Genomic DNA, 26877 nt, shown 5'->3' on the forward strand with positions numbered 1-26877 from the left:
ATTCTGTGAAAAAAACGGCATTGGCTTGTTCAATGTCAAATTCAAGGAGAAACCCGTAATTTATTTGAAAAAAAAAGTATTTTGAGTATACATTATTATCAGAATTTTCCTTGTAGTTTGACTAATCTGTCATTTATCATCATCCTAGGTAACAGTATTGTTTGTCAAGTTTTTTTTTTCATAGCAGAACTCTCTCCTGTTGGTTACTATGGAAATATTCAATATGACATCCAAGATGGCTGACATTTTCGCCAAAAATATGCTCGTAACAATAAAATATTATATCTTATTTTTCCTTTTTATCTAATATAAAATATTGCAGCTAAAACAAGCAAAAAATAAAAGCATCTAAAAATCTTCAAAAATGTATGTTAGAGTGTTCAAGGTCAAGGTCAAATTCATTGTCAAATTCAAGGTCACCACTATTAATTGCATTTTAGGCATTTTGAGTTTATATAAATAAATATTTTCGTTAAAACTTGACAAAGTTATACCCCAAAGCAGCATAAAATAAACTGTGTCATTTCAATAGAAATTTCTCAAATATATACATGGATAAATACAAAATGGCTTCCTGGATGGCCGATATTTTCAACACAAAAAAGAAGAAACCGTAAAATTTTATTTGTTTTATTTGCTTTTATTATCATGGATTTCGGAAAAAAACAAGCAAAGAATAATTTATATATTTAAAATCTTCACATACATTATTGAAAAACTCAAATTCAATGCAAAGGCGCTAAAATGACATTTAGATGACCCATGTGTTGAAGACCTCGGGAGGCATACTAGTATAGTATCTAACTCAATTTCGTATATTCAACTCCACTTCATCTAATTCAAATAAAATGTGTGCATGTCAACATGAACTGGGCATTTGCATATTGTCAGAATTTTTATATTCTATTATATTTTGAGTTATGTCCCTTTTTGACTACATAAGTACCTTGTGTACTCAACTCCTCCTCCTTCGGTGTCTACATATTTCAATTAAAATTGTGTACATGTCGCCAACATGATTTGGACAGGTGTATTCTATCAGGACTTTATTGTCCAAATATCTTTTTTTTTAGTTATTCCCTTTTTGAACTTGGCCACATTAGAACTAACTCTGTACATCGTGCACTCATCTGCTATAGTTTCCATCAGATTGAAATAGAAGGTGGTGTACATCGCCAAGATGAAGCGGATATGCACATATTGTCGGGATTTTCATGTCCAAGTGTCATTTTTTGAATTATACCTCTTTTTACATAACCATATTACAACTACATGTATACATTTTGTACTCCACTCTTCTTACAGTTTTCATCCAATTTAAATGGAAGTTGCATGGTTTCCATCATTAGCATTAAGATGTGCAAATATTATTGGGAGTTTTTATGTCATATTGTTTAAATTGGGTATTGCTCCTATTTTTAATTTACATTTTATTCAATCAAGCATTTTTTCGAGCATATTCAGATAACATGTGTCAAATAACAAAGGTTCGGCAAAAGCCAATTTGTGCAGCCATTTAAAGTGGTTAGTTAAATGTCCTGATACATTTGACACTAACCTGAATATGATTTAGATTGTCTGCTTTTGCTTCTCCAGATCTATGTCTTATTAAGATATATATTAAGATATTAGATACTGACATTATACTTATTCCTAAAATTTGTTTGATCTGCTGATAGGTAAACGAATGTTTCGTCTATCATGAAATAAATGTCAGAACTTTTTTAAAACATGGCCAAATCTAAAAAGTAATGGGTACTCAAAAAATGATATTGGTGGGCTCTGCACAATGAAGAGCATTTAAAAATTGTATGTTAGTCACGCTGACTCAAACGTCAAACAGTAAGTATATGTAAATCTATTTACAGGTCTGTAACCAGTATATTAATAAAAAAATTGAACTTAGAATGGAAGTTCTGTTTTGCCAATAAAATGTACAGTTTTCTAGAATGTATTTTATTCCTAATGACTAACTTGCTTTACCTAATTTTGCCCTACCAATTTGATCATGAAAGAGTATTCCATTATTATATGATGCAGCCTATCTCTCAGACTGTATGTATTGTACATGTTGCTCTGCAAATAACTCTTCGGGTTATTCAAATATTTATTCAAATATTTATATCTGTCAGCTAACTTCCAAAACTGTAAGTAATCAGATTGTATCGTTGCCTTGGCTGTCTGCTAATACTGGTTTGAATGTAATTTACCGAGATAGTAAAAAAACTACACAGATGATAAACGAAGTGAGATGTATGTCCATACCCCAACTTCTTTTCACTATATGGTAATACGATACTTGAAAACGCAAGACTAGATGGGTTTTCATATTGTCTTCTGTTGGGTGTTATGATGCATATCATCAGGGGAGGAAATATGCATACTAGAAAACTCAAGATAAAAAAACTGAGAGTAAACAATTGTTGTTTTTTTCTGGATGTTCGAAGGAAGTGGGGCCGGTAAAGTGTAATTCCCAAGTAAAACCCAGGGTGCACAAATTCACAACATTCCTGTAAACAAGATGATTCAATGTCAACTACTTTTGAAATATGTATGACAAAACAATGATTTTATTCAACGACAAATTGCTGTTTGGGATATATTATTTCTTAAGTAACATGGCCTTACAGTGACAGGAAGTTAGAGCACTAATATCTTCTACGGACACGCATCTAGATCATTTTTACAGTGCACAAGAATAATAGTATTTGGAAAGGGTCAGTGTTGTTTTTTCTGTGTTTTGTGCAAATGCTGAACGAATATCAAGTAAACACACTAGTATCAAGCTGATTTAGGGCAAATCGCCATAATCAATGAAATTTGTCAGATTGAGACATCAAAACATATCTATAATGCAAAATAGCCTTGTGCTTTTAACGAGAAAAATCAGTTTTGGACATTAATATTTCACAATTTAGAAGTTTGACCTTGAATTTTACTTTGACCTATAATTTCATACAATTATTAATCACAAGATTTTGATAATAATTCTACCCATTTGCAGTTTTAACTAAAATGTTTGGAAGTTTATGACTGAAAAAACCATAACTTACTACATTTTAATATATCCGTAATAGTTTACAAAAATGTCGGCCATCTTGAACGCAATCTTAGTTTTTCCTGTAGAATTTACTAGCGAAATTTGTGTTATTAACACATTATATCACTGTTCTAAATGTTGTTTTCAACAATTACAATGGTAAACAGTTAATATTCACTTGCTAAGAAAATATAGGTAATTATATTCAAAACACATAAAATGAAAATTTCTAGATTTGACCTTGAACTTCACCTTGATCTTTTACCTTCTTACAATCATTCTTGTGTCGAGAGTTTAAAATGTGTTCACCTCTTTATAGTTTTAACTAAAATGTTTTGATAGTGAAGATATTGAGAACCATATGAGTTAATTAGCAATTATTTTACTTTTTAGGATTGTGTACGCCGTCTTGGACGTCATCTTGGATTTTCTTTTTGTATTTTTTTTTTATTAATTTCTGCTATTAATATCATATAGCATACGTGTTAGTGTTTCTTTAAATGACGATAAATAACACATTTGCTCAATTGCATTCAAATACAGACAATAATGTATACCGAAAACGTAAAGATGACCAATTTTCAGGTTTGACCTTAAACATGTTTTAACATATTTTCTTCAGTTGTTAATATATAAGCTGTTGTTTTGTTTTTGGCAGAATATTAAACTGCAATTAGATATATAACATTCTTTGTTATTACTTTGACCCAGCTAAATTATGTTGAGTATTATTGCAGAAAAAGTATTAAGTTTGAAATACATATAACAAATATTTCAGCGACACACACTTCGACATTTAGCATGCAAAATATTACAAAAGCCATAAACTGTCATTGGCTCAGTTGTCGAAAATGTTATCCTCTCAGATTCTTAAATGTTAACAGCAATACTGGTTATGTTGTATGTGGAAACAACAAAGCGTACACAGTCTTGAGGTACTTATGAACCTTTACCCTGCTAAACTTCTAAAATGAACTGGTCCATCATTCAGTTTGGGCAGCACCACTTATTATTCAAAAACAAAGCCTTATTCGCTTCATCCTCGGTCGTTGGATAATAACTTCCAGTGCTTAAAGGCCTAGGTCCACTATTATGTAAGTCCCCCCCCCCCCCCCACACACACACACACCAACCCCAAATCCAATAAACAACTCCCATCTTATATGCTGCTTATCAGCGATTATGTAACAGTAGCTGATTAGAGGGCAATTAGCACAGCAGGGTCCCAAGTAGACCATGAAGATGTGTGCAGTGGAGTTGAAAGAAATTAATTTTCCTTCAGTGAATGTGGAATAATAATAATAATTATTATTATTATTTTAATATTATATAGAAAATAATTATTATTGTTTTAATGTATATCAATAATAATAAGAAGAATAAGAATAATAGTAAGAATTATTATTACTATTATATAATATTACAAATAAAATAATATAAGATATAGTAATAATATTAAAAATAATAATGATAATAAAACACAGGTATAGTGAAACTCAATGAGTTTGTTGTGTTGACAAACAATATTTTCCAATATCATAACTATTATGAAAAAGGTCATATTGATGAAGGTGATCCTTCCATTATATTTTTATAGAATACTTACAAAAAGAATTGAAAAAATGATTTTCTCGTATTCATGCAATCACCATTATTTGAATATAATATTACTGGGTAAAATCAAATTATTGTGTTCCATCTATACTGAAGTTTCAATTTCAGTAAGTTGCCAAAAGTGTACTTTTTCCATGCTTATTAATACTTTGTAACACTGAAATGCACATTCGGTTTTCAATCTTAGACACATGTTATTTACAGTATTCTGCAAGCATTAAACAAAACTTTTAGATGAGTAAAAGTCAATTTTTTCTGAAATATCACACGTCTCCAGACAGACTTTGAAAAAATAAAAACTTGCTTTTTTTCTTAAAATAAAGTTTCTTATTATTTTAAAATTCTTTACATAAAAATGCCAAAAAAAATAGGTAGTACTTTAAAAGTTATCAATATTTATGTTTCCCGTTCTCACTAATTGAGACACTTGTAAGGTAGACTGACTCTCCAATAAACAATGACCCTTGTTTATTGGAACCATACTGTGATAGTCATTAGCCCCCAACTGTGCTGGTGTAGACAGAAATCCCTTGGCCCACTGCCAAGATCTAGGCCTTTAATTTTATTTCATAAAGGGGTTTACATGAGGAATTGCGAACGGAGCAAATATAAGATTCTACGGCAGAAACTATATTTCTATGATTATTTAGTGGTCAGACACTGCTGTTGATTTTTACACACGTTTCTCTAACAAAAAAAAAATGACCTGGCCATATACCCCAATATTTCAGTAAGATAACATGTTTAGACTCCAAAATAAAAAATTTATGCAGGCTGAACCGATGCAAGTTTTCCTTTACACATATCTACCCCCTTCGTTGAATGGTATTTAGAGACCTAATGCACAACGGCACTTGCTATTCTAAAGACACACAAGACCTCATGCAATCACCAAGACAGAGGTAAAATATTCCAAATTTCACAGAATCCATTGTATTGATTATCTAAATATAAATATTATCATTTCAAACATTTCCCTGTTTGTTTCAATGAATTTTACAGGAAATGCTCACTGAGAGACGGCTCCGATGGCTTGGACATGTACACCGCATGGAAAAGGGCCGGATTCCAAAAGACCTATTAATTTTTTATTTATTTGGGTTTTACGGAGCACAACACAGTATAGGTTATATGTCGCCAAACAGGACTACAAATTTTGGTTTCACATCTCATTTACATCGCAAAAAAATCTCAGCTGGAAAAAGGTACCCGTCCGAAAGGTCGTCCTTGCCTACGATAAAAGGACGCATGCAAAAGAGATCTGCAGTCCACCCACATCAGCATTGATGAATGGGAGGACATGGCCGCGGACAGGGCAAGCTGGAGACATGCCGTGAAAGAAGGTTTGAGGATCGCTGAAGCTGACAGGAGGGAGATCCAGACACTGTATTTGTTTGCACCGACTGCTTAAAGAGTGCCAGTCAAGAATCGGCTGTCACAGTCACGGAAGGCATTGTTCAGCCCAGACAGACGTGCAAAACCCATCGTCTTCCTAGACGGACGGAGGCCAAGAAGGAGAAGACATAAAATCATAAAGCAACTATCGAAGCATTATTTCTTTATTGTTTCTTTCAACTCACTGAGTGATATTACACATAAACTATTATACTATGTCTTGAAAAAACTTAACATCCCTGTAAGCTTATTTACCATTATAGAAAAGTCATATTGCGTATTATATATCATTCTGTAAGTGCTGTTATTTTTACTTGCACAGTTTATTCTAAGTTTTTTATGCTATAAATAAAATGTAATATCCTGCACAATTGTATCATAATTTCAATTATTATCTGTCATTTTAAGTCCATAGATTGTTAATTTCAACTGCACATTAGCGTTTGTATTGTAGAGCCTCTGGTTCTTTAGTTTCGCTGTCTGTATCTTCAAAGAGGTCACTCTGAAAAACCGACCTAGATTCGCCTTGCTGTACGTCAAACACGAACTGCCATGTAACCACTGATTTACCGGGTATCACTGAAACAAGAACATTAGTATACTAAGTACAATGAACCAATCTGATCACATTGCCCTTTATGCTTTATATTTTATTCACTTGTGAAAATGTCAAACTCGTGTCCATTTTCTTTTTATTTGATGTATTTAAAATGTTTTAAGCACATTTGCCCATTTTGCCTGCAATATGTTTCGATGTTTCGACAGCCTCGTGAAAGGCCATGCGGTTTATGCCGTTTCGCCAGTCATTCGTTTGGCTTCCGGGCATAAGCGGCAAATCATATATTTTCGCAATAAGAATTCGGAAAACAATATTGACATTTGTGTTTAATACCTGTAAAAGCGGAAACATACAACAAGAAAAAAAACGCTAACTTGTTTGGAACAAGCCAGAGAAGAAAATCATCAAAATTTATTGTCTTTTATGTCGGCTCGCGTGGGCGGCGTACGTCGGGGCGTTCGTTTATTTAAAAAAAACCTGCAGGTGGGGTAAAACGAATTGGCCCATTATATAATATAAATGCTAGTGTAGTAAAATAATATTTTGAATACCATTGGAACTATATTTAATAATATCACTGTGAAATTATCAGGATTTCAGCCTGATTTCAAATATATGAAACAAAACTGATAGAAATAATTACTGAACAAGAAGGCCCAGTCTTAGATCCATGATCACATTGTGATGAAAAGTGAATCTACCCCTTCCCTTGTGTTCAGGATAGTATACCAGAGTTGAATTTTTTTAAGCAAGCACGAAGTTATAACGAATGGACATTCTCAAACCGTGAATGAGATTTTCTTAAATTTATTTTCTCACCGTTTCTAGCATTTTATTTAGTTACATGTAATTATGCATTAAGAAACATATTACCAGCCCGTTTATGTGGCGTCCTGTACTAGTAGCATCGGCGTTATCTAGTGTAAATGTTTTTCACAAATTTGAAATTTTTAAAAATAGTATCAATAAGCCATAAATAATGCAGTCAGTCAATAAAGACGTGGTAAAATTAAAAAGTAATATGTATACAAACTTGGAAATATAGCCAATAAGCTATCCATATAATTTCGCATTGACAAAATCGAGATATAAAACCAAATCATGATGAATAGGTGGCGATTAGATGTGTTGCACAGATTCTTCACAGGTAATGATTATTATTTTTCAAAACAGATCGCAAAGAAGTATTGAATACCAATATGAGAATGTATTTAAGCAGCATAGAATGCAACAAACCAAACTGACAGGCTCGTTTGGTTGAGTCTATTCATGAGAGGTAATGAAAAGTGCACGCCTCCCTTTAATCAGCTTAAGCACAAATCCATAGGGACTTAGTGATCCAAGAGAACGGAAAATAATAGCAACAGTGAGTCCAAAATACGAGATAGATTTATACGGCACTTAAAGACTGCTGTTATGATAGCTTGATAAACTTTAAGATATTTTGGAAGCGTACAACGCAGTCAAGCAAAAAAATCAAACTCAGCTCAATTGAGTCTCTTCATCAGGAGAAATGAAATGTGCATCACCCTAACACACCCTAGAACCAGCTTTAGTGCTACTCCATTTTAACAAAATTGAACGGACTCCATGATCCCTACGAACCATAAATAATAATAACAGCAGTCCAAGTACGCGGAACTTTAACGGCCGCCACACGACACTTAAAGACTGTCGATTTTATATTTATATGAATTCACAGGTAAATTTGAACTCAAGATACTTTTAATCTGATCTAGTCAGTTGTATTACCTTTTAGAAAGCAGAATGTGCCAATTGTCTTGTCTTTAGAAATTGCAGAGCATATACTATTTAAACAAAGTAGTGTGTGAAATAGTGAAATCACGATTGTTTTATATATATATTACCGATTACCTCGTATTTCGCTTGTGCGTGTTGTTTCGCTGGACCACGTGGCTGATGCTGTCTTTTCAAACATCGCCTTGAATGATTCGGAAGCCGAGGCTTTTACTATTCCAATTTCCAAACCCCCTGATCTCTCCCATTTGTACTTGAAAGAACCGGTCACACTCTCAGTTGCTGACTTCCCAATCTTCATTTGCAGTTGCTCCACGTGTTCTGCGATGGGATTGAGGACCATATAGAGCATTTTCCATTTTCCAACCATTGTTGGATTTCCATAAACGAGAACTTCTTCATTTCGATCACTGGTTGACACGAACTGGAATCTCATGGCGTCATGTACACCTGAATGCAGCACAACAGTTGTCCCCTTGCTTGGATTTGGACTGCCACCTACGGGATGAGCGTACCTAAAAAATTAAAGTTTAAAAAATATATAACTTTTGAGTTATGTTCCTTTCTCGACATCATTTCTTTTTCTTCTTCATGAATTGTTTGATAGTCTAGTTGTTATGGATATATGCAAAGAATTGATATCTGATAAGAAGTAATAGGAAGAAATTTTTTTCAGCTTGTCGTTTCTAACAATCGCCAAGTTATCTTTACAGTAATCTTTTAGAAAAATTATTCACTGTAGTTTGAATTATACTTCAACTGAATTAAACTTATTTTAATGACCTATAAGTTATATAAGACTCAGGAATTCATGGAAGCGTAATCATTACACAACATTAAATATATTTCCAAAGTTTCAGACAAAAATGTTTCTAAATCCGATTGACTACTTTTATTCCGGCTCGTCTCGACGGGACGGTATTTTGTTTAAAAATAACGAATCGAACTCCTTTGTGACAGTTTTTATATAGCTTTCTGTGTAAGCAATTATAATTTAATTGCGATTTCTTTGGCAAATTGAGAACCTGTGTCGTTTTGAGCTGCAGAAAAATATCATCTTTGCGACTTTCGAATCCTTTGTCGTTGACTAATTATTTTTACAGTCTGTCGACTTGACTTATTTATTTTCTAATGAAGACATCATGAATTTTTAGCTCACCTGAGCCAAAGGTTCATGGTAAGCTTTTGTGACCGCTCAATGTCCGTCGAACGTCGTGCGTCCGTCAACATTTTCTAAAAAAATCTTCTTCTTGAAAACCACCAGGCAGAATTACACCAAACTTCACAGGAATGATGCTTGGGTGGCCCCCTTTCAAAATTTTTCAAAGAATTGAATTCCATGCAGAACTCTGGTTGCCATGGCAACCGAAAAGAAAAACTTTAAAAATCTTCTTGTCCAAAACCACAGGGCCTAGGGCTTTGATATCTAGTGTGTAGCATCATCTAGTGGTCCTCTACCAAAATTGTTCAAATTATCTCCCTAGGGTCAAATATGGCCCGCCCCGGGGGTCACATGGTTTATATATATGAAAAACTTTGAAAATCTTCTTGTACAAAACCACATGGCCTAGGGCTTTGATATTTGGTATGTAGCATCATCAAGTGGTCCTCTACCAATATGTTTCAAATTATCCCCATAGGATCAAATATGGCCCCGCCCCGGGGGTCCCAAGTTTTACATAGACTTATATTGGAAAAAAAGTTTTAAAATCTTCTTGTCTGAAACCACAACACTTAAACCTTTGATACTTGGTTTGCAGCATTGCCTTATGGTCCTCAACCAAAATTTTCAAATTGTACCCCTGGGGTGAAAAGAGGCCCTGCTCTGGGGGTCCCAAGTTTTATATAGACTTTTATAGGAAAAATCTTCTTGTCTGAAACCATACGACCTAGGCTTTTGATATTTGGTATCATGCATTGTCTACTATTCCTCTACCAAAATTGTTCAAATTATGCCCCTGGGGTTAAAAGAGGCCCAGCCCTGGGGTCACTTAGTTATTATGTGAGTTATATAGGAAAAAAATATTTAAAAAAATCATCTGATCCTATTTCCAAGACTGTTTAATTATAATTACCTGATGATCCCAAGTAATATGATGTCACTTGACTGTGACCTTGACCTACTGACCTACTTTCTTGTTTTTTAAGATACAGCCTTGAAATTTCGATGACATACACAGTTTTGCACAAATCGTAAAACTGAATTTCATTGAACATGAATGTGATCTACTGACTTTCTTAATATCTTATCATCAGTTTGACATTTATTTTATCATCAGTTTGACATTTGAAACATGTAGCTCATATTATTCAGGTGAGCGATCCAGGGTCATCATGACCCTCTTGTTACATTTTTAACGATAGTACGAACTTTTAAAGTAACTAAAAACTTCCAACATGTTTCCGAAAATCCTCTCCAATTTGTACATGATTTCAGTAAACTATAAATAATGTAATTTGAACAGAATGTAATTTGAACGAAATATTTTCATGAAAACCATATACATTCTTGCATACAAGAGGTCTACCATGGTTTCCTTAGTTCGTCTCGGGACTTTGACGAACTTCTGATGGATGAGAATGACCATATGTAGCCAGTCAGTATAACATGTCTTCTTATCAAAAATAAAAGATACTGAGATGTGTTTTACATATCAAAGAAACATAATCTGTTCTGAAAAACAACACCCTCTGAAAATGCTCACATGAAATTTGCTGTTTAGCAATTAGGCGTATGTAGAATAAAACTAATACCTGCAAATTCACAATGGAAGTGGTGTAACAAAAAAACTGCAATATCCTTATATACCTTATAATACCATATTAATGAGCCGTGCCATGAGAAAACCAACATAGTGGGTTTGCGACCAGCATGGATCCAGACTAGCCTGCGCATCCGGGCAGTCTGGTCAGGATCCATGCAGGTCGCTTTAAAAGCCTATTGGAATTGGAGAAACTGTTAGTGAACAGAATGGATCCTGACCAGACTGCGCGGATGCGCAGGCTGGTCTGGATCCATGCTGGTCGCAAAGCCATTATGTTGGTTTTCCCATGGCGCGGCTCATATTTCATCAATAACAGCGAACTACATCTTGGACTAGTTCACACATAACACTGAGAAGTCACTTCCTATTTAGTGTAAAGACTTTCTTTAGAAGACTTTTTTTACTTTGTCTTACCAAAGAAAAAAATCTGACTTGATTAAAACCGGCATTACAGAAATAATCCTATCAAAATCTAATATGATTAAGACCAACAGAATTTAACTAAATTAAACGCTTTGGCAAATCGAAGGAGGCGAAACAAAACGAGATCTACTTGTCTTTACAGGCAGAAAAAAAAAGTTTATTTCTCAATTATTAGCCGATTCTAAATAATAATCTTATCTTATTATAAAAATTAAACGGAGCAAAATCTTTTGAAATTGTAACAGTTAATAATTTACGGAGATTGGCGTCATCAAAGATAGGACGCAAGATTTTCAAAAGAGACCATTAGATACAGTCTTAAAGACGTGTTTGACTTTATGTTTCTTTACCTTCCGCCTTTGTGTATGACATAATCATTTGCACTGTCAAGAGCAAACAGAGCTGCCCAGTGTCGATCGCTGTGAAGTACCAGCTTTGTGCCATTTCCAGGATTAAGACTTCCGTGTTCTGGATGGATGATCTTTCCGCTAGATACGTGTTTGATGTATCCCCAATGACCAGTCACTTTCTCGAATGTCCAGTGCATGTGTTCGTGTATATCTTGATGCAGAACAATTTTTGTGCCATTTTCGGGATGAGGGCCGCCCCCAGTTGGATGGAAGAATTTCCCACTTGAACGGTGTTTGATCAGAAAATTCAGCGTCATGGTTTTCATGGATTCTGCTATTGAATCTGAAATGAAAAAGTCATCTTAACAAAATGCAAGTGCAGATTAAAAGTTAAAAAATTAAAAAGAGTCTCGTTTAAAACATACTTTGAGATATTTTTTCACTTTTCAATCTTATTTAAGAAATAAAAATGGTTAGTTACAAAGAACTAGATACCTATCTACAAATTTTGTTTCATTGTAGCTTACAATATTTTACAATGCCTTACCTTAAAGTAAGTTGTTTTTTTAATTGTGTTCAAACATTTCTTTTAATTTCAGTGAAAATACCTATTTTATGTATTAATTTTTCATTTTATGTTTTTAGTATCTTTAATCTACTTTTAGCATTTTCCATTAACCAAGAATAACAACAATTTAATATTCTCTATTCTAGCATAAAACTGCTGTTATTGTCACTTTTCGGGTGTGTTTTGACAGGGGAGAAAACGTGTGTTAACAAGGAGATTCTCGCGCTCGCGTGCTGTTATAACACCTTTTTATATATGCCGGTACGAAAATTTAAGTCTGGAAGATAGAAAATGTCCATTTTGTGATGTTGTAGAAACAGAAAAACATGTAATTCTTAGTTGTAGCTTGTATGATGATTTGAGGGAGACTTTATTCCACCATGCATTGAATGCCGAACCTAATTTCCTTGCTTTATCAGAAACTGAACAGTTTATTGTGTTGTTCACATATCCATCATTAGTCAGAAGATGTGCCAAAACCTGTAGTGATATTTTAAGTAGAAGACAATTTTATCTTTGTAAATTATGCTAAGGTACACTTTTACAATTTTTTTACCTCTGTAAAAAAAAAAAAAAAAAAAAAAAATGTTTAGCTCCACTGTTCGAAGGAAATGGGTGCTACTCTCCTAGTGCCCTGTTGTCGGCGTGTGCCTTTTCTTTTTGGCTAAGTTTTTTTTCAGCAACCTTTGCTTTTCTTTGTTCTTTGTGCTTAAAGCTTAATGTAACTTCATGTTAACATTGCTCCGCATGCAAATTAAATATGCAGGGGCTGGGCCGATACTTAAGGTCAAGGTCACCAAGGTGTTATACTTAGATTATTTTCAAGGAATTTTTTTTTTTTTTTTTTTTTTTTTTTTTATATATATATTTGTTACTATTGCTTGTATGCTATTGATAAATTGACATAAATACTGTCCGGCATGCAAACGGGGTATATGAGGGGACTAGGCACACTATACCTAAGGTCAAGGTCATGTTCCCGGATGCTTCCTTTATAGACATAGTGTTAGTATGTAAGTAGAGGTCTTTATTGTGAAATAAATTTATTTTACCTTCAAATTGCTGAATAGTGGAGCAAGCTGTCTTGTAGACAGCTCTTGATATTTGAATGATTGTTTTATTTTCATGTATAATTTTTGATAAGAAGTGGGTGCTAATTAGCTCATCAACAATTTGATGAGATAAAATCATTTTACTTTTTTTCAGTACTGCTAAATTTTAATTTGGCTGCTTTCTTATATATGGTTTTATGGGCATGCCTCAACATTTTATTTGAGCTTATTAGCAGCTACATCTTTCTTTTAACATGGTGTTTTAATAGTCAAAGTAATACTGATATGTTTTAGCTATAAGTCTCTTATAACTCTTTTATAGAGTGGCAGTGTGCATTTTATTGATATTCTATTATGTATATTATGTAATATATGTTGTACACTGATGAGACTGAAATAAAGAGAGTATATATATGCGCGTTCCGTAGCAAAGCGTAAACGCCATTCGGCCCCAAAACGGATAATTCAAAACGAAATGACTTCAACGTAAAAACAACTCAGACATTCCCGCGCATTTCGTGGAAATTTAATGACGTTGAGTGACAATGTATTCATTTATCAGTTTTTCAGATGTTATAACACGAAAAAACATGCGTTATCCCTACACTTAAAGGCAAAACACTACGTCTTCTACACGGTATATAACCGTTTACGAAAATGGTGGTCAGACGCCACGCTCAAGTAAAAAGTGTCATTCATACACTTATGAAACAATTATAGATACAAAGCATTTGAAAGATGGAGTTCCCGTATCTGTTGTAAACACAATGGACAATAGTTTCTTAATTCTAGCTGAGAATGTATTTCGTAAATTGAATGAATATTTATTTGATATTTGTAACGTTCATAACTTTCTTGTTATAATTTTGCCGAAGCTTTAAATTATTTCCAAACATTTTATTGTTTACAAAGATCTATAGTATAAAATGTAAGTTTGAATTGTTTTGTCTTTTCAAGTTAATTTGTATGTTTAAACATTTTGTTTTCTTTCTGCAAAAGTATATGATAAAATTTTCTTTTTTTGGACGTACACTTGTACTTCGTACTAGATAACAATTTAAATAATTCTATAAGATGATCATTTGAAAGCACAGAATAGAACCAAGCAAAACGTAACATACAAGACCGAATCCATATTCAAACATGGTAATGAATAGCGCAACACTTCTCACACCCAAGCCTTACACGAATAAAACATTAAAACACAAATTAACTAAACTGATTAAATCATTACTTTAACCTTTCTATCACAATACCGCATGTTCACGCGGCATAATAATATCGTCTGCATGTGACACTACAACAACTTCGCGCTGAAGTTAATTTTTCTTCCAAATTAGTGGAATTTAACCGTCTGAGAACGAATCAAATTTTTATTTCAAAAAAATGAAATAAATATCAATCAATGATAATTTCAATGAGAGTAGGAAATGACTTGCAATTAAGCTTTCATATCAATGGTTTTATACAAAAAGAATGCTTTTAAGAAACGCATGTATGAGATTTTTACACATTTTATATAGAAATTAGAAGGGAAAAAATGACGAAATGATGGCATTAAATATCATGTTAGGAACGAATCAAAAATAAAGATAAAATTTTATTTAAAAATACCATGTGATGAATCAAATGTTGAACTTTGGTAATATTTTTGCACCTAAGGTTTCTTATTTTTAGTAATTTTGTTATTAAGACCAATTCTCTGTAAGAACCAAATAATTAAAGAAGGGGTCGGAAACTCATAGTCTCAGAATTACTTCATATTTGACCCTTTTTAGTATTCAAGCCATATATGAAGAATCAAGGGTGAAAAGATATGAATCAGCTCTGGTTACCATGGAAACGGGAACATTATACTTTTTGCGAAAAAAGGCAATTTCTGAGAGTCAAATTTTACTAAAATGTTACAATTTTCTTCACAAATAGTGGTCTCTATGTCTGAAATACAGCACTTATTTTCATATTTGCCTGAAATACATACCTGAAGTAATTATTTAAAACAAGTATTGTCTTTCAACATTTTCACAGTTTTAGAAGCAACAATTTTATAAATACCCCCTTTTAAGATTTTACATTATCTTTAAAACTTGGTCTGCATGTATATTTTTGAACTTCTAATAGAAAAAAAGTGCACGCATCTGAATATAATACTTGTATGGATTCAGCAGAGCTATGATACCCATTTCAATTTAAGGAGGAATTTTAGTGGGTCATTCATATTTGAGCTTTTTACAAAATTTTGAAAATTGACAAAAAATGAGTTTTCAGCAAACTCATTTATGCCTAAATTACAGAATAACCTGAAATAATATTACATTGCCAGATACAGAATTGTAGCAAAACATAAGTATTTCATGTAAAATCATTTTACAAAGTTATACTGTCCAACACTTTGTCTAGAAATTAAGGAGAATGTTCCGTTACCATGGCAACGTACAAGAAAATTATAATTCAGACCTTTTTAAAGCACTTTCTGTATCAATTTTATATTCTATCAAACAAGAAAAGTTCATCTGCAAACTGTCAATGCATCTAACGCACCTGAAGCACATTCTGGGCAGAATTAAGAAGGATACAACCATAATAATAATCTATGAAACTTAAAGCATTGTCACAAGGTCAGTTCTCAACAACCTTGTATGCACTTTTCTTTCTTTTGGGTAAACTAATTTTGAGTTTCAAAGCAGTTGGAAATACTCATAACCAACTGATACTGGCCTTTAAGGTATTGTATGGTTACTAATCATGACTGTCCATTTTTTTTTCAAGTTGCCATGGTTACAACATTCATTTTGCATTAAAAAACAGGGATCATCCTAGGTCAAAATTTTAGGGAGAAGTGACTTCTCCCTCCACAGAATTTAGGGAGAAATCGAGGAATTTACGAAGAAGATTCGGCATAAAAATATCTATGTGTGATTGTGTAAAGACAGTGTCCTTTCAACTTTGAAAATCATTTTGTTGCCATGGAAACAAATAGTAGAAAAAGCAAAATCATGTCTACTTCGCCATTTGATTTAATATATACATTTTAAATACAATTCAAAATTATGAACAAATAACAGTGTAATCCAAGACTGAAAAATATTATGATATTTAAAAATAATACAGTATGTTCATGTAATAACAATCATGATGCACATTCTTCCTTTAACAATCAAATTAAATCAAATTATCTACAGAACAGTTTAGTCAATATTTTGCTAGGTAAAACTTTAAATGAGCCGCGCCATGAGAAAACCAACATAGTGCGTTTGCGACCAGCATGGATCCATGCCAGCCTGTGCATCAGCGCAGTCTGGTCAGGATCAATGCTGTTCACCAACAGTTTCTCTAATTGCAATATGCTTTGAAAGGGAACAGGATGGATCCTGACCAGACTGCGGGGGCTGCTCTGGATCTATGCTGGTCGCAAAGCCACTATGTTGGTTTTCTCATGGCGTGGCTCAAATGTATTTAATTCTTTCAAACTATCAAGACAATGGCTAGACTTTTTACGGACAGCTATAGATAATGTAGATTTAAGACTTTACTAAGTTTATTCAGAAAAACCCTGATCATGCACATTCCAGTGCCTGTACTCAGTTAATACAAACTGCAGTTGCAGACATATCTCCTAATGCTTTTTCCAAAATTTATCAAAATACACAATTAAATCTACTTTATTTATTAAAGTAAATACATGCTGGTAAAATAGGATGTTATATGCCTTGTATATCTTAGAATGAAACCTGTTTTACAGATGACAATTTTACTGGATTTCTGAAGGTTAATAGATGTTGTTACATGAATGAGGTCTTAAATTAGTCAGAAAGTCAGCTAGAAACTCAGATGTTCTCTTTAATCATTGGCCAATTAGTATATATGGGCTTAAGTTATTACCTAACACAATAAAGGTAACTTTACAAATGTATGAATTTTCATTAAAATCTGCATTGCAACATTCTTAAAAAATAAATTTCATCAGAAAATATGATTTTATGATACAGGCTTAAGAGGGAAAAAGAATTTTAATATTTCAACAATCTCACAAAATCAAGTATACTAATTCAACCATTGTTTTGCTATATTTTCTCAGTAATTTTTAAAGATTTAAAAAATCTATATGAAATAAAATTATCTATGGTAGAAAATATACAGTTAGATCTGCATATGTTTGAGTAATAAGCCTTCATGTATAATTATGCTGTAAATTGGTAACCAAATCTGATGAGAACTGCAAAATATGTGCTTTTTTTACAGATATTCAAAGACTGTCATGCGTTTATTCCATTTAGATATGTTCAAGTGCATCTTTTTCAAAATACATTAAATTTCATCAAATTTAAATATAACAAATTTAATGTTATACATGCAAAAGTAATCAAACAGTATCAGATTTTTTTTAATTTTAATATAAAGTCAAGAATAAAGATATTTTTCAATTACAGGGCCTTTGGTTAAACAACTATCAACATTTTTAAGAAATGACATTCTAATTTTTTCCATAAATCTGAAAAAGAAACATTAATGCAAACAACATAATTCCATCTTCAGGGTGTCCAGTGTGAGTTCTTCTATTTACGTCAAAGGCACCAATCATTATTTTGGTCTGTGGCAATCAAAAAAGGGACAGATCTTCACTATTCAGATGTCCATAACTTATTCCAAAAACACTAATTGATGATTCCCCACTTTCAGCCTCTCTATTTGGAAAACACACACACTATTTTCATACACATTTTGCCTTCACAATGACATACTGCATTTCAAACTTGTGTCCTCTACTATAATAGAGATGAAATGTCATCTTGTCAACACTAAACTACCTGGATTAGACAGTTATGTCAAAGACTGCACATTTGCAAGTTATAAAAAGTCTTTTTAGCAGTCCTTGTTATTTTTATTTGATACAGAATCTTGAGAAGGCTGGCTCTTCAGGTGATATCAGAGGTCTTCTGACTGCATTTACTTTTACCATGACTGTAGCTGTCACTGAAAAATAGAGATGTGAGAGAATATTAATATGAATGTCTTTCATTTGACTATGGGTGGTGGTGGGATGGGGATGGGCTCTCCAGTTAAAATATTTGTGACATCATGTTACTGGGTAGAACTACTGATCTTCTACAAGCCAGTTGGAGGGTTTCCTTTCACAAATTTGGAAATTAATGAAAATTACATACACTATTTCAATCATTTAATAAATTTTGTATAAGTAAATGTATAATATATACATCTTTCCTTTATTCTTTAAATGAAAATAATTTATCACACAGACCTCCCCCTCCTTGAAATGATTTTAAAAGGAACAATTGTATGAAATACTTTTGAATTGCTACACTTTGATTAAATTTAAGATACATGAAATTCTAAACAAAGTTCATAAATAAAATATTCTGTCAAAAAATAACATTCAATCAAGCAATTATAAAGATCTGAAATCAGACCTGATCAGACACTAAGATAAACTATAAATAAAATGTAGATACCTTCCTTCCTTTTATTCCAATATAAGGATGATGATGATCATTCATTCTTTGAAGAATTAGTCTGGAATAAACACAAATCAAACTAAAATTGTGGTTATTGTTGTTACATTTTGACAGATACAAGATTTCATCCTTTTCAACATTATATGGACCACTTTAAAAGTAAAATCTGTTTCTCATACATGATGTGCAGAGGGTCCTTTTCTGAAAAAGGGTATATTTTAAAATTTCAAAAACTTATCAATATTTATAGTCACAATACAAATGTATGTCAATTTAAGTTATATGAAGTCCTACTAGCTATTCTTGTATCATAGATTGAGAGGTCAAGATTTCATACTTGTATGAATATGGGCATGTGGGGGACTTCATTCTTTATTTAAATACATGTAGGCCTCTAATGTGTAAATATATATATATATAAAAAACATATTAACTTTGACACAAACCATTTGCATTCAATATGTACTTGTAAAACAGTAAAACAGGCATGTGCAGATTAAAACATGCTGACTTATGTGTAGCAATGGATGCAATTAAATGTTTTCATTTTTCAGTATTCAGTGAGTTTTTACTTCAGTAAGTCTATATTTCTACAGGTACTTTGGCAAACACATACACTGTTGCAAATGACTAAATTATGATTACCTCTCTAGAACATCCACTCACTTCATAGTTGTTTGAAACTTTATCATCAAGCAGTCATTTTCAAATGAAACAACTCACAGCTGAAAAACAAAACATTGTCAAATAAATTTACAAAAATATATACATTTTGAAATGAAAACATGTCTTTATCTGCTTTTTACAAATAACATAAAAAGCATGCTAATGGTCATTTACAACTAAAATCAGGCTTTTCCCATTATAAATCTACCTCCAATAAAAGGAGGTAATCCCAAAGAAAACAGTATCTTCCCAAGTCTGAATATGAAATTCCCAAATGTGTTACCTTATATGGGTGTTTGATATATCTATATTTAGGTTATTACAACAACATTTATAGTGTTGCTCAATTACTGAAATGTAATCCATTAAAATTTTACACAAAAAATATCTTTACATAGATTTTGATAATTTGGAAATTTCCACATTAGACAATTTCTGACAGCATTTTCCCAATTCCACTGGTGTTGGTGCATGGTATTCCCAAAATGATGGAAAAATGCCTGTAAGTTTTATCTTGGTAAAATAATAAGAAATGTCTGTCCAATATTTAAGAAAATAACCTCTGTATGGTCTTTGAATCTGTTGAAGGAAGTGAGCACATATCTTGCATAGCTTGAAATTTTTACATGTCATATTAAAACATAAAATATTATGAGACTCACCTGTTTTCATTGTAGTGTTATCCTTTAACACTGATCCTTCAGTCAGTTGATACAAACTTCACTTATAGAAATAAACAGACAGATGTCAGACTCTGATGTCTATCCACAGTTTAGACAGGCTGGTAACATTGCCCGATCGGGCTTTCGACATAAAAACTAATATTTCCTGAAAAATAAAGAAGATATTTCTTTCAAATTTGGTCCATTTATTAAGCATTACGTATGATACAAATTAAAATAAAAATAACTTGGTTGCCTTCAGCTTTGGTAGAATTATTTCCCCTTTTCAAAATTTTATGACGCGTAATTTTTAAAGTCCAAAAAAAATGTTCTTACCGTATGTTAAGTTTAAAACAAAAAAAGAGTTCAATGGCTTTCTAATGCTCTAAATTATTGCGCTAGTACATGCATGTATACATTTTACTTTCCTTTGACTTACAACATTATAGAAAAGGAAGTGGCTATTCCTACGGTCCCGTAAGAATAGCCTCACAGGCTATTCCTTCGGCTCTCCCGTAAGAGTAGTGAAATAGCCCGCAGGTGGCTTTTCCTACGGCTCTAAAGACAGTTTTGTATGTCCATCTTGAACTGCATTGTACAGAATTAATTTAAATGGTATATTTTCGAACAAATTGTTTACCTTTTAGTATCACATCGAGAGAGAACTTTGCATGTCAATTTTCAAAAAAAAATAGTTATATATAAGGTGGTTTTGAAACGAAAAACGTATACGGGTGTTGATTTCGCCAGATTCTACTGTATACGCAGAAATTTTAAATGACAGGCAAAATCAAGATATAAAATTTAAAGTGATGATTTTTTAAAGAAACATTTTAAGCTTTTATTCACGAAAAACGTTTGAGGGTGTTGATTTGGACAGAATTTATATGCGAAGAAATCTCAAGTAAAAGGCAAAATCAAGACATAAAATCTTAAGTGTTGAATACTTTTTAAAATCCTTTTAAGCTTTTATTAAGTATATATTTCTACATGTGCATGCCAATTTTCAAGAAAAAAATACTTCTACTAAGTACTAATTAGAAACGAAAAGTATATACGGGTGTTGATTTTGCCAGATGGTCATCGACATGCAAAATCACGTCATAAAGTCATAAAGATTACAGGGAGCACTTTGGTAAAAATTATTATCATTTCATTTCAAACCACAGTTTGTGGTTCCCACATCTTGCCATCCAAATTAATTGCCTTATTTTTTCAGTTCACTTAGAGATAATCGTCTTTAAGATATGTAAGTGCTATTTTACATTGTTTTAAAGAAAAGGAAATAATATTCAAATCACTGAACTTAGCGCAAATATCGGTTAAAAACCAATAATTACCGGTATGTTGTTAGTACCAGGTAGATAAATGGTTTATAGCGGTGGAAGACAATTCATCAGATAATAGTTTGTACTGTTTTTGAAGGAAATTGTTTAATTTTTCAAAGTTTCTTTTTAAGAGTTTTACTTCAGTTTAGACCACAATTACTGCCTGTGCTTGTGAACATGTAGAAAATATTATAAGTCTTCTTATAAAACAATGCATTAGATAAGGGGTTTCACATTCTGAGTACATTTTCATGCTTTTATTGAAAAGGGGAAAATCTGGGTGAATTCGCCAATTTCACAATAGATACTTATTTGGCAGATGTGAAATAAGTACATGCACTTGTTAAAGGACGTGGCTTAAAGAAGCTGCATAAAAATTTGATCTTTTCAAGGAAAAATAAGTTTTCTAATACCACTTGCATTTGGCCTCCATTACATGTTCATTATCATTAAGTCACTGTTAAATTTTGATTGGAAGGTAGGTGCATTTTCTTTCGGGTGGTGATCAAATATTCATGCATTAAGGCTTTCATTGCCAGACAGCTACATATTGTGTGTGAAAATCCTTAAAGGTCCAATACTAAGGAAAGTGAACATTTGAATTTCTTTTAAAAAGCACAGAAACTATTTCATTTTATTGGAAAATGAAAGTTGGTATGTAGAAATTCGAAATAAATTGCAGTATATGTACAATTATTTTTCTATGAAGTATGAAGAAAGTTAAAAAGACCTGGGGGGTCATTCTGTCGATTCATTGAAATTTCAACATAATACACATACATTTCTTTGAGTTCCAAAGACCTTCTGTAAATTTTGACCTGCCAATCTTCATTATTTAGTGTCTTGCAGAAGTCTATGCACTGGCTATGAAAAAAATTGCCAACTCACTTTCCCTTAGTAATGGACCTTTAACATAACATTGACAGGAAAATGTGTCATTTGATGATTTTCCAGTCTTTCTGGTACTAGAGGAAGAATCCAGGCGCTTGTCAGGCACGTAGGAAGCATTTTTAGAATGGGGAGCTAGGGCGGCGTACATTTTGAAAGTCAGCCGACCTATAACAAACCCAGTTCCATAAAATGTTTATAAACAACGTTTTTTTTTTTTGTGTGTGTGGTTTTTTTTTAAAAAAAAGTGGTTGTTAAAACCTCAAAAACAACTATAAAACTGCAGGACACAGCTAAAATTGACTCGTTGTCAAAAGATTGTTAAGAGAATTAGCTTAATTGGTCAAATTATTGGGAGGGGGCGCCCTGGGTGTGAAACTGAAAAGTAAACAATTTGTTCGAAAATATACCAGTTGAATTAATTCAGTACAATGCAATACAAGGTGGACATACAAACTGTCTTTAGAGCCGTAGGAATAGCCACCTGCGGGCTATTTCACTATTCTTACGGGAGAGCCGTAGGAATAGCCTGTGAGGCCATTCTTACGGGACCGTAGGAATAGCCACTTCCTTTAGAAAAATGTTAGTTGTAAAAAAATGTTCAAACATCTGCACTATAAACAAAGTATTGACCCTAAATATATAGAAAAAAGGTACTGGCGCACAAGTTTGGAGCAACAGAAAGCCATTGAACTCTTTTCTGTTTTGAACATTGCATTGAAACATAACTTTTTTGGACTTCAAAAAATATGCATCATAAAAATCTGAAAAAGGGAAGTAATTTTAACAAAACTGAAGGCAACAAAGTGATTTCTATCTTCATATGCATCATAAGTTATGCTTAATAAATGGACCAAGTTTGAAAGAAATATCTTCATTATTTTTCAAGAAATATTAGTTTTTATGTCGAAGCCCGATCGGGCAATGTTACCAGCCTGTTAGACTCTTTTCCGTTTTCTGCCAGAGTATTTTTCCCAAACAATGTCGCTATTCAGCAAATTTTAAGCGTGGACTTGGTTTGAAGGGACACATCCAAGCATCACATGCCCATTTAGCATAAAATCTCTGACTGTCATTGTATCTATATACTAAAAATATGCAAAATCCGAGTAGAAATCTGAATTCAGCATATTCCAGGAAGTAAACTTAGATAAGCTCTTTGTGATTTCCTAAATGAAGAGCATCAAGGGGAGGTAATAAAAATAGGAAAAATGCCCCAAACCATAAAATTTGGCCCAAATCTACAAGAATGTGTCTGAATGACTCACTACGATTTATGTTTCTTTTTGAAATATCATCTTCCCTTTATACAAACAAATATACTTTTCTGCTGAGACCTGTGCACTTTTCAAGATGTAGAGCACAATATAAACATATGATTTGCTCCAGAAATATATTTTTTCTTGCAGATAAAAGTCTAGATCATACAAGAATCAAATAAATATTTGGAAATATTAGTTTGGTATGAAACCTTGTTCATTTGCCTTTAAAATTTGCAAGTACGAAAATAAAGGACACTTTCTAGTACTTTCCAGATAACAAAATAGGTATGCACCCCTACTTTTTTGAAAATTCAGCAAGTTGGGGATTTTCATCCTCGTTTCCATGGTAACCGGGACATATATTGAAAAAATGAAAAACAGGATTTTCTTAATTTTGCACCCTCTTCAAGAAAAAATCGGTTTAAAGGAAATCTGTGACTATGAGTTTCCAACTTTTTTTGGTTCTTACAGAGAATCGGTCTTTAAAAGTAGAATGTGTACATGCCATTCTTATTTCTATAGCCTATAGAAAATCTGACCGCTATCGATTACTGGCCGGAGGAATATTCTTCGGTATGACCACCTCTTTCCTTTCCATCGACTTAATTGGAACACTTTTATAAATGAACATTGAATGGACTCAATGACCCTAAATGTACAGCAGAAATAACAACAACGAGACCATTGACACTAGTTTGATAACATGAACATAGATATTATGCACCTGTCAATATTTTGCCCGCCCGGGGGAGCGGCGGGCATACACGGGACTTTAGACAGAAGACCATTCCCGACAGGCGGGAATTTGACAAACATTTGATGTACCAACCAGGCTCTAGGGTGGGAATTAGACAAAAAAGGTTGTCCCTAGGGTGGGGATTTAGACAACAAAATTTTTTAAATGTCAAATTCCCCCGGGTCGGCCCGCCGCCCCCCTGGGCGGGCAAAATATTGACAGGTGCATTAAGCAAGTCATCATCGAAAAGGGTTTTTTTTTCAAATATGCGGAATGGCGTTAATTAATTTTTATTTTTGTTTGTCAAATTTATGAAAATCGTCATATACGCCAAAAGTCGAATATTTATCAGGATCATTGCTGTGACAATTTCAAATTATAATCATGATTAAAAGGAAAATGAGAATAGCAAAGAGCAAACTTACCTAAAGTGTATGATAGTACAGACGCTCAGCTTGATGGTAATGCATTGTCGGGCACTTATATATAGATAATCGGTTGGTATACTTCACGTCATTAAAAACGCATTTTTACTAATACATTAATGGTTTTCTTACGAAATGTTGAAACAACTTTCACCATTTTTAATTTTAAAGAAACTCTTAAAGCAACCATTTAGGCCTTGGAAAATGAAGTTTTATCAAACAATCCGGATTAATTTAAGCGAAAATGCTTGTGCACGGGATTTTCCTGCATATATTTTGACCGGAATATCTATGTTTTGTAATAAAGTGTAAAGTGCTGACAATGTTTTACAGAAAGCTAACATTATTATAAGATTAGCGGCATCAGTAGTCGAACTTCCTCATCCTGGTCATCCACACAAGATGGCGGCAAGTCAGGATCGAAACATCCGTCTTTCACACGTTCGGCAGCATTTCCGGTCTGTGACCACAGTAAACTGCAGGACAGTTAAGGACGTATGCTGCAGTTTTGGGTAAAATAAATCCCAATAATAGAATTTGTTCAAACTTTGTGTATGAACACAGTGTCATGTTAGAGACAGAATTATAAAAAAATCGAAGGTCACCATGCTTGTTCAGGAGTTACCTGCCCTTGAATATGCAAATTTGAAGAAAAATCCAGTTTTAAGGGCAGATAACTCCTGAACAAGCAAGGCCGAACGTACAATATATCAAACTTGCGTTTTTAATTCAAATAAGTATATCACATGCCATTGTCATTTTTGAACTGATGGTTTGATTTTAGTTTCTGTTTCTGATTTCAATATCCTTATTATTTTCACTTACCTGAATATGTAACAATGTTATTATTTTTATATTATCATTTTCGCTTCTTTGAATATGCAACAATGAAAATGATGTTATTCTATCATTTTCACTTCCATTAATCTGCAACAATGCAATAATTGTTCACTTCCTTGAATCGGTAACAATGAAGCTGATGTTATGTATGTATCCTCTTGAATCTTCGCGTAATCATTCTGAAGTATCATGTTTGAAGTAGATGCACGCATTGTACATTTGTTATTACTGTTTCGTTCTAAATAAATGTAACTGTCAGTTTAGTTAAATTACCAATTGGGCACACAATACTCTCAATTTGGTAATTCTTGTTGTGGGTGTTACTCATTTCATTACCTCTCGCGAACAGACTCATTCACGCCAGATTTACTTTTTTTCATGTTTGCGTTCTTTGTTTCCAAATGATCTTCTTATAGATTTTGTTGTTACGATAAACTGTATCTGTGTAAAAATTCATGTCAGCCAAAAAAGCTTATTTTACAAAAATATTTTTTTTTTAAATTTGAGAAATAGAGGCAGTATCACGGTGTATGATCAATCCTATATTATTGGTACAAAAGTCGCGTCTTCAACTCACTGGTGCGTACTTGTAAGTATTTAACTTTTCCTATTAGTCTTGGATAAACAAGGTAAGTCGGAAGTGTAGTGACCTTATTTATCACCCCTTTATTCTTAGATTTGTCTTTGTTTCATCACTTGGATGATTTTACGGAACAAAACAAGATGTAAAAATGTAATCGACACAGTATTTTGCCAAATTTTGTATCCGATGTATGAAATAGAACGTGTTTTCAGTTTCATGTCATAGTAGAGGAATGAAAATGCATTTAAAATACAAATCCTGGTATTTTGGTATTGTTCGGATGTTTAAACATATGGTGTTTAATATTTGAATACTGTTTACACATAAAAATAGCGGAAATAACTTCTCGCAAATGCAAAAATCTTGCAATATTTAGTTTTTAGTAAGTCAACTATATTTTTTGTATAAAGGCACCTATATCATGTCACAAATACTTCGTCGCAGAGCTTAGGAAAGATTAACTTTGGGAGGTATTTGTGCGGGATGTCT

General features: G+C 32.9%; 1 protein-coding gene across 1 annotated transcript; it reads right to left on the reverse strand.

Moving 5' to 3' along the window:
• Positions 1-6197: 6197 nt before the first annotated feature.
• On the reverse strand, positions 6198-25930 carry LOC123536565 (galactose-binding lectin-like). The gene is made up of 4 exons (XM_053528976.1): positions 25791-25930; positions 11905-12247; positions 8484-8881; positions 6198-6628 (listed from the first exon to the last, which is right to left on the reverse strand). The coding sequence occupies exons 2-4, from the start codon at positions 12228-12230 to the stop codon at positions 6486-6488; spliced, it is 867 nt and encodes a 288-aa protein (XP_053384951.1). The 5' UTR covers positions 12231-12247; positions 25791-25930; the 3' UTR covers positions 6198-6485.
• Positions 25931-26877: the final 947 nt, after the last annotated feature.

The sequence above is a fragment of the Mercenaria mercenaria genome, chromosome 17 (genome assembly GCF_021730395.1).
Source record: "Mercenaria mercenaria strain notata chromosome 17, MADL_Memer_1, whole genome shotgun sequence".
NCBI classification, from domain to species: domain Eukaryota; kingdom Metazoa; phylum Mollusca; class Bivalvia; order Venerida; family Veneridae; genus Mercenaria; species Mercenaria mercenaria.

Excerpts from the sequence above, each read along its gene's own strand:
- LOC123536565 (XM_053528976.1), bottom strand. The coding sequence starts at position 12,230 with ATGAAAACCATGACGCTGAATTTTCTGATCAAACACCGTTCAAGTGGG. Across the intron at positions 8,882-11,904 it reads GTCATACACAAAGGCGGAAG|GTACGCTCATCCCGTAGGTG; the intron begins GTAAAGAAACAT and ends TTAATTTTTTAG. Across the intron at positions 6,629-8,483 it reads ACGCACAAGCGAAATACGAG|TGATACCCGGTAAATCAGTG; the intron begins GTAATCGGTAAT and ends TTCTTGTTTCAG.